Raw genomic sequence first — 14,740 nt, 5'->3', positions numbered from 1 at the left:
CCTATGCCCCAAAAGCTGCCTCACTCTACATCCCCAATCTCAGCAAATGGTGTCAGGAGCCAGGTCTGAGGAATAACCCTAGAGTTTTGTTTCTTCCCTCCAATACAGAGGTGCCAGAGTTCAGAGGAGTCTTCCCTGTTCCCATTCTCAATCCCTAACACCTTGGCCCAGGCCTGTCCTAGCTCATCTCTTGCCTCAGTGATGAAAACGGCTACCAGAACTGTTTCCATTTAAATAATCGCACTTCACCACAGCCAGATCTTTAAAGCAAAACTGAGCTTACCTCTCCGCTGTGCAAAAACTCTGAGAGGTTCTGTTTTGCCCAAGGATGAATTCAGGCTCCTGCTTGCAGTCTAGGACCTGGTCCCCAACTGTGTATTTACTTTCACTTTTTATTGCTCACACCTCAAATTTTACACAGTGCAAACAAGAAATTGTTTCTGATGCCCTGTGCAGACCACCTGTCCTTATCTCCTCTCCACACTGCCAGTCTTAATCTTTCTAGATTCAAGGTCGGGGTCAATTCTTTGAGAAGCCTTCCCTGACCTTCCAGGGTGGCCTAAATGTCATAGCTCTGTGTGTTTCCATAGCAACCAACTGAATGGCTAGCAAACATTTTCCATTAACACATGCTTACATAAGGAAGAAAAGAGTGTTCCTAAAAATCATAGATACAACATATGGGGCAGGTGTTTATTTAATTTCTTACAGCAAATAATTAGAAAGAATTAGGTTACTGATTCCTAATTTCTGGTAAAGGAAAAAAAAAAATCAAAATAAAACCTTCAACTCAATCTGTGGAAGTAAGAAAACTGTAAGCCAGACCCCAGCTTCCTGCCCCTGAAGTAGCAGGTTCCACAATGTACTTGGATGCCCATTAGCTTCCTTTACATGGTTCCTGGGAACATGAGGGTTTGCATCTTACATTATTAACTGAAGACATCTGACAAGTAGAAGCCACCTTATTTCCTTGCTTTATCATGGACTTAATTTTATACTGTCAGTTCTAAGGGGATAGATCTATGAGTTATATTATATCTTGATTAAGCTTGTGCCCACTCAATTGGAGTTTCTCTATGTTGTGACACAACTGTCCATTGTGCCACCCAATACACACCTCCTGCTTGCGCACACTTTTGCTTCTCCTCCCTCTTGCTCATGAGCACGCTTACATGTGGTGCTGGTAGAGATAACTTGGTTTTAAGACATGGTGAGACACACTTTATCTGGGCCTGTTCAGTTCACTCAATTAATTTTAAAGAAGCAAAAACAATTAACTATTCATCAGCCATAACATTTCCTTAAAAATATTTTTTCTACAGAATAGTCATCAATAAATTTAAAGTTTCTTGACCTGTAAGCTGTGAACGACATGTGAAAGGAATAAGCTATCTGTTCACAGGTCTGGTTGTCTTAATATATTGCATATTTAAATAGCCCTAAGATTAACCTGCAGTTATATCTTTAAAGCAATTTCATTCCAATAAATAGACTTATGAGTCTTCTCCTGCAAGGGAAAGGTCTGAGTGCATAAACAGGCATCAAATGATTTGGCTGACCTTACCAAGATGGCGACTCTTCAGCCGTACAAGCCTGCTTACAAAAGTATAAATCCAGTTGATTTTTACATAATAATGAACTCTCTTCCTCTTTTACAGCCTTAAAGCTAATTCAATGATTTGTGATATCTTATATATCTTCCAGACATATACTGTATATCTGAGAAGGAAATTAGGTTGTAAAATTGCATGCTGAATCTGGGCAGTTCTGTTCATTGAGGGATCACCATTAAAATACACAGATAAAATGAAATAACAACATCTTACAGTTAGAAAGAGACCCAGTTAAAAACTCTGACTAGAATTAGAAATTACAGATTAGAAGTCAAAAGGCCTACATGACTTCTTGGACAAGTTCCATTGGTCGTATAAAAATTTTTGGAGCAAGTCATTTAACCTTGATTGCTCCTATGCCACAAAGGTACATTCATGTATACATTCAGATTTTTATTTGGTGGGGAGCTTAATATCTATAATTTTCCTAGGTTGTAAAGAGTAGACCCTGACTTACCCTAAAGACTTTTATAACAAGAGCTAAAAGTCTAGTTGGTAGCTCTCAGTATTATCTCAACTGTACGACTCCCAAAGGTTGGGAATGCTCCCAATCAGCAAGGAGGCCCATTATGGGAGGAAATCTTGACAGTCCAGTCAAGATGGGAAAAGCCAGTCCAGGAAATTTCCATAAACTCTCAATCACCCCTCCTACGCCATTGAGAACTGCTAATCTAGAAGGATATTTCCATCTAAAGGGCAGCTCTAGAGGCAAAATATCATATTTAAGGGAAAAAAATGATGATCTAATAAAGAAAAATGTACGGCTGAAAATTTAGGACCTAGTGGTGCAATCTATCATTCACCCTGTCTCTCTGCACAGACATTAGCAGAGAACTTTACATTTGTTCTTAGAGAGTAATAATGATCTAATATTTTGATTCCACTTTGCAATTTATAAAATCTGTACTTACACTATATTTTCATAGCAATGTTAAGACAGGGCAATATTACTTTTCCCATTTATAGAAAAAAAAACTGAGGCCCAGATTAAGCTTGCCTTAATCTCACATCTAGTGAGTGTTGTAATCCATTTAAACCAGGTCTTTTGACTCTAAAGCCAGTCCAGTTTCCAACATGAGGGGGAAATAAAGTTTTAAAATATACTTAAAAATTTACTCATTTTCTTTTTCAAGTCAGAAAGGTCCTAAAAATCTTTGAATGATTCAAAGTTAAAAAGATAAAATCAAAAACTTCCATTCACAAAGTATGCTAATATGGCTATTAGCTGGTATTACTGGCAAATAAGGTACTCTGGAGGGAAGTTCTAAGTGTCTTAATATTAAATGTGTAAGAAGAAATAAAGCACACCCGTACATCTCAGTAAACAGAACACAAAGAACATAGCTTACATTTTAAAAATAATTTATAGTCACCACTATGCAATTACAGCGAGCTTTAGTGTGACTTCCTCAGGAGCATAAAGCCTCAAGCCAGTAACTCAGAGACTAGGCTGTTGCTTTTGTCCTCCTGTCTGCTCTGTAGTGATCATCTCCACATCTTTCCTTAGTGCTCTTAGTTCCTTTTAGCTTTAACCCCGAGTTCCCTCATCTCAGCAACCGCTACCCACTTCTGTTGGGAATGTCCTATTATAATCTAAGAAGGCAGGGAAATCAGAAAGCCAAATATTCAAATACTCCAACATGCATGCACATGTATGTCATGTTATACACACAGTCACACATGTGCACACATACTGAGGGTACCAAACGACAATGCTTAAATTGCTTCCTTTATCATGACCCAGCAGACATGAGCATGGAAGTTTCATGGGCCCGAGAATGAGATGGCAAAACACTCGGCAAGACCTAGAATTCTCAGGCTCTAAGATTGTGTCTATGATTGGAGCCACAAGACTCAGCATGGGTCCACGTTTGGCTGTATGATTCAGAATTGATTACTTGGCTGCGCTTGAGCCTACATGTCTTCATCCGGAAAATGGGAATAAAAATCACACTGATGTAGTTTTGTAAAATGAGTGCTTTAAGCCATATAATGTATTATTAAAACTCTCAGAATGCTAATTCCAAAAGCTAAGATACACACAGAACCTTTTTGCTCCCCTATTTATATGCTCTTTCTCACACACATGGGATAGAACAGTAAACAAACACAAAATATATCAATATAAAAACAAAGCAGACTTTTACTCACATGATGTTTGTATTTTAAATCTGTAGCCTTGTTTCACGTAGACAAATGCTGAAGCTCAAATTCCCAAATAAATAGGAAATAAACTATATTAACAAAAATCTTTAAAAATCCCGCAGAGATTGAACAGCTTTCCAAAGAAGGAAAATGATGCCTCTAACTATGGGCTTTTCCACATTTAATTCTGAGTTACAAAAGCAATTCCTGTTTCAGGTACTTAAAGAAAAAACACTAAAACAAAAACAAACAAAAAAAAGACCTAAGCAAAAATGTCTAGAAAACCTTTTGCTTTGGCAGAGAAGGGCAGATTCCACCAAGAGTCACAGTGTGGGCTCTGACGTAAGGCTGATCCACAGGTAGGGGCAGCTGGCCCACGTAGAGGCTCCCACTGCCCACTCCAGAATCTCCTGCCCCACAGTGCTGAATTTATTTATTTTTATTAGTTGATTTTAGTTATACATAATATTGGGGTTCATTAAGGCATAATTATACAAACACAGAAAAAAAATTTGCTTTAATTCATTCCCTAATTTTACATATCACTTAATTTGTTCACTAATGAGTGACCCTAGGAAGGGGAGCTCTTGTACCGGAAGGCACAAGATGGGATTAGGAAGGTGCCAGAAATACATTTCATCTATTTATCTTCTACTGAGTCAATCGTGTAATTAAGGCAAGAGAGAAAGAGGGACCTGCCTTAGAAAACAGACTGACTTCAGTACTTTTAGAAACTGACTTTTCCTGGTGTTGGAAAACCAGCCTTCTGATAACAGAACTCATTGTTTTCCTAGGGGAAACACCCTTCCTCTCTGGTCTAGATGGTTCAGGGCGTCTGACTTCAGCCAAATCTAGCCCATCCCTTCACTGTGTCCCCCACCACAGGGATTAGACATGTGGGCCAAGTTCAACCTGAGGTGGGTCCATTGGGGACTTATAAAGAAACTGCTAGAAGCAGAAAACCTCTTACTTATGGAGACCTGGTAGCTGTCTCGGCATCATGAGTGAACCTCACGAGAGCAGAGCCTGAACAAAGAGAAGCAATGGAGAGAAGGGGACTGAGTTCTAATGACCTGGCTGAAGACTACAGCCTTGCCGAAGCCAAGCCTGCACTAGGCCTTTCCAGTACCTGAGCCAACAAATTTCCACTGGCACTTAAGCCAGTTTATGTTGAATTTTTTGCCACCTGTAACCAAGAGCCCATATCTGGGAAAGAATTATTAGAGTTGTAACTACAAATTCAATGCTGTGTATCAGGGCTATCAAACAATCAGTAGTGTAAACAATGAAAAAAAGTAATATCAATTGAATAATGAAAAATCAATCCCAAGAAGAAAGAAAGAATTACTTAGTTGGCTTTTGTATCCCAGGATCAAGGACAATACCTTGTGGTCTTTGGAAAAACAAAGGTGAAAGACTCAGGTTGCTTTTGATTGAGTCTCTGAAAACTTTATTTTTCAGAAAAATTCCTTGAGAAATAAACCTTATGGGGTCTTCATGTACAGCTCTTAAGTGAACTTAAGTATCAATGACACAGTAATATTTCCACTGCTACATATTCATAGCTTTCGACATCAATAAAGCCTTGTAGCCTAAGTGATATTAATTAATTACTCATAAGTGAGGGTAGGGGAAGGCAAAAACATCTATCCCTACTTAAGAAGTACAATTATTTGAAATAGAAGCAAAGGCCAGACTGAACATACTGGGTAAACCTCAAATCAACTTTTTCACTTAATCTACTCGTTTGGAAATCTTCAGTGGGAATAATGGATGGGGACCGGGAGTCTGAATAGTTGGTCTGTAAAAATCACAAACTGGATCCCAATATTAAATGTTTTCAATGGCCAGAAACACACATATTTATAAGGAAAACTTGGAAAAGGCAGAGATGCTGTATTCTATGTGTGTCTAGTAAAAATGCTATTCTGGATCATGCAAATTAAGTCTACAGTGACACAGAATTATTTTTCTAAGTCTCACTGAGAAACAAACTCTGACAAACAACAAAAACAACACAGCCTTTTTGTCTGGTAGATCTCTGCTTGCAATTTTGAATCGGGGCCCATTAAATATTGCTCAGTGGAAAATCTCCAGGTAGTTTTCAGATAAGACATTATTACTATTCATTATGGGTTAGATTACATCAAAAATATTTTTTTGAAGAATTTCCTAAGAACGCTGTAATATTAACTGTGCGGGTCAACGACACACGAGAAAGAATGCGAAAAAGGAACACCCACATGAACATTTACCTTCCACTGCTCTTTTGAAGAAGACTTTGCAGCTGCCACAGGTCACTACCCCATAGTGACATCCTGAAGCCTCATCCCCACACACCAAACATATTTTGGAAGGTCTTGAGGATCCAGTAGAAACACTTCGTAAAGTAGAGCTGGGGAAAGAAATCAAGATTTAATAACTAAACTATAATGGCACATCTCATATGCTGCTCAGCTTAGCTCCCAATGTGTCAATAATCCAAGCTCCAACCACGGATTCAGGATGCCGGGGCCACATGCTATGTGACTCAGCAGGATGAAGGCAAAGTCCATCAGAGGGGGACATCAAAAATGGCGCCTGGTAAAGCCTCATCCCAGCATCAAGAGAGGAGCAACACTCAGATGTGAACACTTTCCTGCCCTCTCCTCTGATTGAGAATATACCCAATCTCCACCCCTCTCACTCATACCCAAAGAAACCATGCTTCCTGGCACTCCGAGGTCAGAGAGAAGACTCCTGCGCCAAATCATCATGATAGTATTTGCCGTCCTTCTGTTTGGACACCAAAGAGTTATTACAACACTTTCCAACACTATTCACTGAAGATTCTCGTTATTGATCTTTATTATACCTGATTTTTAAAAACCCACCCCCTTCCCAAACGATCCATTAATTGTTTTCCTTTGCCACAACTGCCAGCAATCTCACCCTCCAAGCTCCTAGATATGTTCCAGTTACCTCATTTTGTCTACTAATTTGAAGGGACACAATCATTACAAAACTAAAAACCCATACATCCCAGGTATCTTTCAATGGAAGAAAGCAAAGGGCGCCGGGGAACAGCCTTTTAGGGACAAAAGTAACCCTATAAGCAACCATCTGCTTGAATCCTCTTTAAGGGGGTCTTCTCAAAATATCTGGCACATTACTATGTTAGTTAATGGTACACTCCAAACAAAATGTTTTATATTAAAATAAGAAATCAAAGTTCGGTGACACTTTGGATGTGCACTGAGCAGGCAAAGTTCGTATTCATGGTTCACGTGCATTTATTAAATAGTTCACATGCATTTATTGAATATTTACCGATAGGACTAGTGCAACATACAGAGAAAATAAATAATTTAAAAAATTCAGGCTCTGCCACTAAGGTGGTGGGGGCACAAACTCCCATGGTAAGTGCTGGGCTGCAGGGTCATTTGGTGGCACGGTGTCAGTTCAGCTCTCCATATTGGGAAGGGTGGGAATATAGAAGTCAGCAAATACTTGCCCAAATGCGACAGCTGAGCTGAGCCTTCAAGTCTGCCTAGGTGGTCGCCAGACAGAGAAAGAAGGCAGAGGAAGCAGCGGGGGGGCAATGGATCGGCAAAAAATACGAGCTGAACACATTCAGAAAACTTGGGTCACCTGGCTGTCAGTGCTTCTGCCTCTGTGGACGACAGCAGGCACATGGAAAAAAGAGAGCCACCAAGAGGCTCACTGGCTATGTAATGGGCACTGGCTTCTGCTCCCCAAATTAGCTAAAACACAGTAAAATCATGTTAATGTAAACATTTAAAAACAATTTTAAATGTTCGAACTACCCTCTCCCCAGAAATAGCTGAAGGAACAAACCACGCAGCCGCTCAGAGCACTGTACCGTGACGGCCTTTCTAGCAAATGACTTCTTAAATCAAGGACCAAAACAATGTTCTCCAAAGTTGTTTCTCCTTCTGAGAAAAGTGCACTTTGTTATTTTTATTAGTGTCCTTTGACTTTTTTATGGCATTCAAAACATTCCATTTCAGCACCAGTAACTTCTTCAACATATTAGCCGGTTAAATTCAATCCACGCTCCGGCTGTCATAGTGCACTTCACAGAGCAGCGCCGAGACTTCGTAAATGTTTAGAATGTAACGTAAAATCATCATTAAAATGTAATTGCTTTCTCACGATGGCAAGCGTATGTGGGATTTTTATTTAACATTTTTGTGGGCTTTGGTCTTGGTCCCAATACTTATTCGCCTCTTAGTGTCAATCTCTGGAACGTTTCTCTTCTGCTATCCAAACTTAACTTTCTTGGTGAGTTCATCTAGTCTCTTGGTTTTAATATGTTGGGGACTTCCAAATGTTTATCTCCAGCTCAGAATCCTGCCCAGAACTTCAGACCTGTTCATCCAATAGCCCACCTGGCCTCTGCCCTTGGGGGTCTGATATATACCCGAAACTCAACATGTCCAAAACTTTGCTGATCTTCTCCCTGTCTTCAAACCTGCCCCTCTAACAGACCTCATCATCTCTGTTAGTGGCAACTATTGTGGGTGGAATTGCATCCCCTCCAAATTTATAGGTCAAAGTCAGCCCCTAGTGCCTCAGAATGTGACCTTATTGCATCAGAACGTGACCTAGATACTTGCAAATAGGGTTGCTGAAGGTGTAATTAGTTGAGATGAGGTCATGCTGGAGTAGGATGAACCCTACTAAAGGAAGCAATTGGGACACAGATCCCAACACAGTGCCAAGTTTAGATGAAGGCAGCGATCTGGAGATGCATCCAGAAGCCAAGCAAGGCCAAAAGTTGCTGGCAAACCAGCAGAAGGGAGGAGAGAGGTACGGAACAGATTCTCTGTCACAGCCCTCAGAAGCAACCACTGCTGCCAACACCTTCCTCTTGGACTTACCACTTCCAAAACTACAAGACAATAAATTCACTGTAGTTTGAACCATCCAGCTTGTAACCCTTTGTTACAGCAGCCCCAGCAAGCTAATAAGACCCTTCTTTCTTTCTAGTTAGTCAGGGTAAAAAAATCTAGACTCCTCCCTGAATCCTCCCCTTCTCTCACACAACACACCCGTCTGCCAAATTCTGTTCACCTCACTTCAGAGTGAGTGCACTCGGCTCTGCTCACTTCCACAACCTCCTCTGGTACCACGCTAGTCCAAGCTGCCCACGCCTCTGACCTGGGACTCTGCAAGGCTGCCTAGCTGGTCTTCCTGTTTCTCTTTGCTCCCTCACCCGCCACTGCAGACAGAAGGATCCCTTTATTCCTTTGCTCACATCCATTCAAGGGTTTCCCTCATACTTGCAGACAACAGGGGCACAGTCAGGCCTCTGCACCTTCCCTCACCTCTCTCTGGCCTTCTCCACTTGAGTGACACTGAGCTCCTTGTTGGCCCTTGAACACACCAGGTAGGATCCCATGTCAGGGTCCTTGCACAACTGACCCTCTTCATCAGACATCCACAGGGCCCCCACCCTCACCTCCTTCAGACCTTCATTCAAGTGTTTCTTAGGCCTTTGCTGACTACCTGTTCAGGAATGCCTCTCCTCTATTGCACATGGTATCTATTTGCTAAAGTTTATTATTTGTCTTATCTACACAAGAAAGCAAATTCAGCATGGGCTAGAATTTCTATGCATCATGCACTTATCCATTCCCCATGCATGAAACAGCACTGGGTACTCAGCAGGCGCCTGCTATGGTTTGGATCTTAAGTCCCCCAAAGCCCAGGTGTTAAAGTCTTGGTCCCCAGTCTGTGGCATTTTGGGAGCTGGTGGGACCTTTAAGAGGTGGGGTCTCATAGGAAGAAGAAGGTCACTGTGGGTGTGTCCATTAAGGGAATACTGGGGCCCTGGCTCTTCTTCACTTTGCTCACTTTGTTTGCCAACTTCCATGAGGAAAACAGGCTTCCTCCACCATGCAGCCTGCCATGAGGTCCTGCTCCACCATTTGACCCTGCTGGTCACTTGGATAGAGAATTCTGAAACTGTGAGCCAAAACTAACCATTTCTTCCTTTTATGTTGATTATCTCAGGTATTTTGCCAGAGTAACAGAAAGCTGATTAACAGTGCACTCAATCAATACTTGAGTTAGTGATCAGATAACTGGCGTCTTCACCAGTCTCTGCAAGACCCACCATGCCATAAATTCCAATGTCTACTGCAGTCCTGCAGTCCTCATGCAAAGAAATGCAATTTGTTTGTAACCAGTTGTAGAGTTAAAAATTGTAGCTGAACCAAATTGAAGGAAGTTTATAAAAAACAGATGAATTATGAAATACAAAGGAAAACTACCTAAATTACAAAACCAAATCAAATATTAATTCTGTTTCCCTTATATTCACTATTAGCTCTCAATGACAAGGTGGCAACTTCACCTATATGTGCTTTTTTTTTTTTGTAATTGTCGATGGATCTTTTTATTTTATTTATTTTTATGTGGTGCTAAGGATCGAACCCAGTGCCTCACACAAGTCAGGCAAGTGCTCTAGTACTGAACCACAATCTCAGCCCTGTATGTGCCTTTTGGTTTGTCTCTCCAAAGCTATTACGAGCTCCTTTCTTATCCCATCTCCAACATCCCTATTTTTCAGGCTCTTCCTCATCTTGTCCATCACTAAATTCACAGTTCTACTTTGGCCATCATTTTTCCCATTTTGACACTATCCCCTAATGAGCTCACGCACTATATCAAATTCAAATGGCTCTCTTGGTGAAAGATGTAACCATTCCACTCTCTCTCTCTCCCTACAATCTCATGTTTTCTCCTCTATGTTCTATTAGCTTCTTAAACATACTGTATTCAAAACCATATTTATCTTCTTTTTTCCCCAGATCTTGATATTCTGAAAGGTATTGCCATCTGTTAATTACCCAGTCTCAAACCCTATATAATTGTCCCCCTCCTTATCCATGAAGGATATGTTCCAGGATGCCCAATGGATACCTGAAACCAGGTATCATGTACTGAACCCTCACATTCTCTATGTGCTATGTTCTCTCCCATATACCCTACAATAATGCCACACAAGTTAAACTGTCCTTTCCAATATTTTTCCTTGGTGTCTCCTTTGCATCATTACTTTAGAACTTTGGGTTTGTTATTAAGTTAAATAAGGGGGTTTGAACATACCATGGTGATTCTGTGATAACCAGTCTGATAAGTGAGTTGATAAGTGATTAACAGATGGGTATCATATACCTTATGGACACACTGTACTAAGGAATGATTCAATACCTGGGCATGGTGGAACAAGATTGCCTGAGAGGCCATTATACTACATTTCAGATTTCCTGAGATGCCATCACACTGCATTTTAAAACTTACGAATCGTTTATTTTGGGGAAGTTTTCCATTCGATATTTTCACACCACAGGTAACTGAAACTATGCAATGCAAAGCCACAGAAGAGTGGGGTTTGCTATCTTCCTCCACAATGACTCAGCATAACCAGCTACCAAGTCCTGCTCATCGCAGCTTTACAAACTCCCATCCCTTCTCTGCACCCCACTGTTGGTAATATGGGTCCTGGCCTTTGTTACACCCTAAGGGTGTTTCCCTGTCTCTAACCTCCTGGGTCTCCAATTCATTCTGACCAAGGAATTGATGCTGCAGAGTTCTGACTCTACTGTGCCCATGCTCAGAAGCCTTCAACTGCCCTGACTCAATGCCAGGGTGAAGGAAAGCCTCAGCAGGACATCTAAGTTGCTCCTCCTCTGATGGACCTTCTCCTGCAGGGTCTCTCCGTAATGTCTAGCCTTATGCTCAGCACATGCCAACATCCTTTCTAAGGGATCTTGGTCAAACACCATTTACACAACTGAGCATTTCCCCTATTCCTGCAAGCAGAAGTGCTACCCATCCTTAAAAGCCTGATGTCCCCACAGCAGGCCACTCCCCCTCCTCCCAAGTCTTCAGCTCTCCTTGAGCAGACCTCACTCTTGCCCTTGCATTAGTGACCTGGGTGCTTACCCTAATCCCTTGAAGGCCACGTACTTCTAATAAGGATCTCTGTGCTACCACTGCCACTAGCCCTGGGTTGGTACCACTTATTGAATGAATGACATCACACTCATGATCTCATTACAGTAGAACATAAATTTACCAAAGGCAATTTTACAGAAGGTATATTGATAAGGCCAAGGTTGCAGGGTCATTTCCCACATGGTTCATCTAGCTTTGCACAGAGGAAGGAAAACCAGAGACACAGACTATTCTCAAAAGCTCTGCCAACTGCCTCACAAACACATACCTTCCTAACACAGGAGACAGGCCACAAAGTGTGGATAGGTTTTGGAAACTCTAATCTCTACTGATATCTATCATCCAACTCTGAAACTGAAAGATGGCCCATGGCTGGAGGTTATATGCACCCAGTTGTGACAAATGCATCTATACATTTTACAGGAGAGAGGAAAGCAGGGAGAGAGGGAGGGAGGGAGGGAGGGAGGAATAGAGGGGCAGATCTTGAACTCACTTCTTAGATACAGTTCAAAACACAGAGGGTATCCAGAGCTCTGAATGTCAAAATTCACCTTTAGAGTGCAATCTACTTACTAAGTTTCAGATAGGATGTGAGGCTCACACCACAGGGCCAGACATGCAGGGGTCAAAGACGGAGAAGAGCCTCAGTAAAGAGGCCTGGGTTCTTGTTTCAGGTCAGCAATCACTGGTAAGACCTTAACAAAATCATCTCCCTTCTTTGAGTCAAAATTCTCACTGTAAAATAAAGAGGTTGAATTCGTGATCTCTTAAGATCCTTTGCAAAGGATCCTTTTAAGGTGCAAAAGGTATAAAAGACGAATGGGATGGTTTCTTATGATAAAGTTTAATCCAAATTGAGTTTAAAGCTCAAATTAAAGATAATAAAACAGGAGCTGGGGTTGTGGCTCAGTGGTAGAGCACTTGCCTAGCATGTATGAGGCTCTGGGTTCGATTTTCAGCACTGCATATAAATGAATAAAGAAAATAAAGATCCATCAACAACTAAAAAATATTTTTTTAAAAAAGATAATAAAACAGAAGATATAGTCAGGAACCACTGTTTGATCTGGACCAAGCATAAAAATGTAAAAATATTATTCTCTTTAGATTGGCTACTTATATAGCATTTAGAATCTTTTCTTGCATCTGATAGGGTCACAGTTATGCCAATGTTGACTACACTTTCTGTATAGAAGTATGCATTAAATGTTATTCTACCCCCTAAATATATTTTAATACTGATGAGCTGGGAAAACGACTCAAACTGGTCATTTTTGGTCTTGGTAATCAAAGAAATATTGTTCACAGAAAGAAGTTTATCATTAGCAGACAAAGGTAGTTCTTAGTATTGCATACAAATGTTAAAATATTATAAAGCAGAAATGAGTGAACATCATCTTTCCATTTATGAAGAGAGTGTCTCTTAGGAAAGCACAAGTAAGCTGCCACCATTTTCGGTGCCAAATATAATAGTTCTAATCACCCAGTAAAGAGATTGAAAAGATTAATCAAAGGTTCATACTGACTTGGGTGACGTCTGGGAGGGTGGCACGAGCCATCCATCAAAAACACAAGGCTGTTCCCCTGAAAGGGTTGGGCACTCAGCACTAAGGAACTGTGCAGGAGGAACAAAAATTCACTGATCAAAAAATAACAAGAAACTGGCTGAGAATCCGTAATGCATTATGTCATCCTAGCAATCACGAAACGTAAAACTATCTTTCCCATTTTGCTCTAAGTACACGAGGAAGCAGCAGTGACCCATCCGCTGTCAATGATCACAAATCCCTCATGTCACACTGCCTCATTTCCTTCTTTTTTTTTTTTTTGGTTGGGGATGGGTACCAGGGAACTCAGGGACACTTGGCCCCTGAGCCATTTCCCTACGGCTATTCAGTATTTTATTTAGAGACAGAGTCTCACTGAGTGCCAAACAAAAGTGCCTCACCGTTGCTGAGGCTGGATTTGAACCCAAGATCGTCCTGCCTCAGCCTCCCGAGCCACTGGGATTATAGGTGTGCGCCACCGCGCCTGGCCATCTCATTTCTTAAAATTACTCATTATAAATCCAACAAACCTATCTTCTGAACTATTATGTAATCAGATATAAGCTCTACCATGGCTGCCCACCCCCTGCTGACATTCTTTATTTTTCCATGTGTCAGAAATCCATGCAATCATTCAGCTATTGAGAGCAGAGCGAGAATCTGGAGAACTCTGTAAACATATCAGTAACCATCCTTGCTTACAGGGGTGTGTACATAAGTCATGAACTGAGCTATTTATGGAAGGTCTGCCTGGGCCCCATGGTTCTAGGCACTTAGGTAAATGAGAAAGAAAAAGTCTGTATCCTCATGGAAGATGAGTGTCCTGTGGGAGGAGAGAAGAAAACAATTTCACACAGCCATGAGTGCGAGGAAGAAACTGACAGGGACAGAGAGAAGGTGGGGGGTTGAAGAACAGGATCCATTAGGTAGGTGGGGGAGACCGAAATGACCCAGCAGCCAGCCACCTGCAGAGAGCAAACCAAAGGGAAGGGCTAACAAAAGAACAGGACACTTCCCAGAGAGAGAAGCAAGGGCAATGTGATGGCAACGCAGTCACACCAGGAGGAAGGGAGATGAGAAGCAACAGGACAGAGGTCCAAGAACGAGGCAGGGCTGCAGGGTCTGAAGGCCACGGAGAAAAAGTAGCGTCTATTATAAGGACCATCAGGAGTGATGAGAACTCGGAGTGTGTTGAGGGAAGGGCAGCGAGAACCACTTAACCTTTAAAAATCTTACTCGGGCTGTTGCAGGGAGAATGGAATTCACGAGTGAGCGAGTTTGGGAATGGAGAGACATGTTAAAGAGACTTCTGCAGTTACCCAAGCAGGAGAGGATGTGGTTAAGACTGGTAAAGACAGTGAGAAGAAGCTGCTGCAGGGATTTTTTTTTTTTTTTTTTTTTTAAGCAGGTAATAGTAGCAGGAATTCAAGAAAAAGTGGATGGTGGTACTAATGATAGGTGCAACTG

At 41.4% G+C, this 14,740-nt stretch overlaps 1 protein-coding gene across 3 annotated transcripts in view; it reads right to left on the bottom strand.

The window, feature by feature from the left end:
• The window catches only part of Nr3c2 (nuclear receptor subfamily 3 group C member 2), a 325,266-nt gene that overhangs the window by 154,822 nt on the left and 155,704 nt on the right, over window positions 1-14,740 (bottom strand). For all 3 annotated transcript variants that reach the window (XM_076864297.2, XM_076864296.2, XM_076864298.2), the window contains exon 3: window positions 6,014-6,153. In XM_076864297.2, coding sequence (XP_076720412.2) covers window positions 6,014-6,153 — 140 coding nt within the window. The remainder of the gene's footprint in view (window positions 1-6,013; window positions 6,154-14,740) is intronic.

Source organism: Callospermophilus lateralis, chromosome 8 (assembly GCF_048772815.1).
Source record: "Callospermophilus lateralis isolate mCalLat2 chromosome 8, mCalLat2.hap1, whole genome shotgun sequence".
Classification (NCBI taxonomy): Eukaryota; Metazoa; Chordata; class Mammalia; order Rodentia; family Sciuridae; genus Callospermophilus; species Callospermophilus lateralis.
This window is presented reverse-complemented; position numbering and strand designations above follow the sequence as displayed.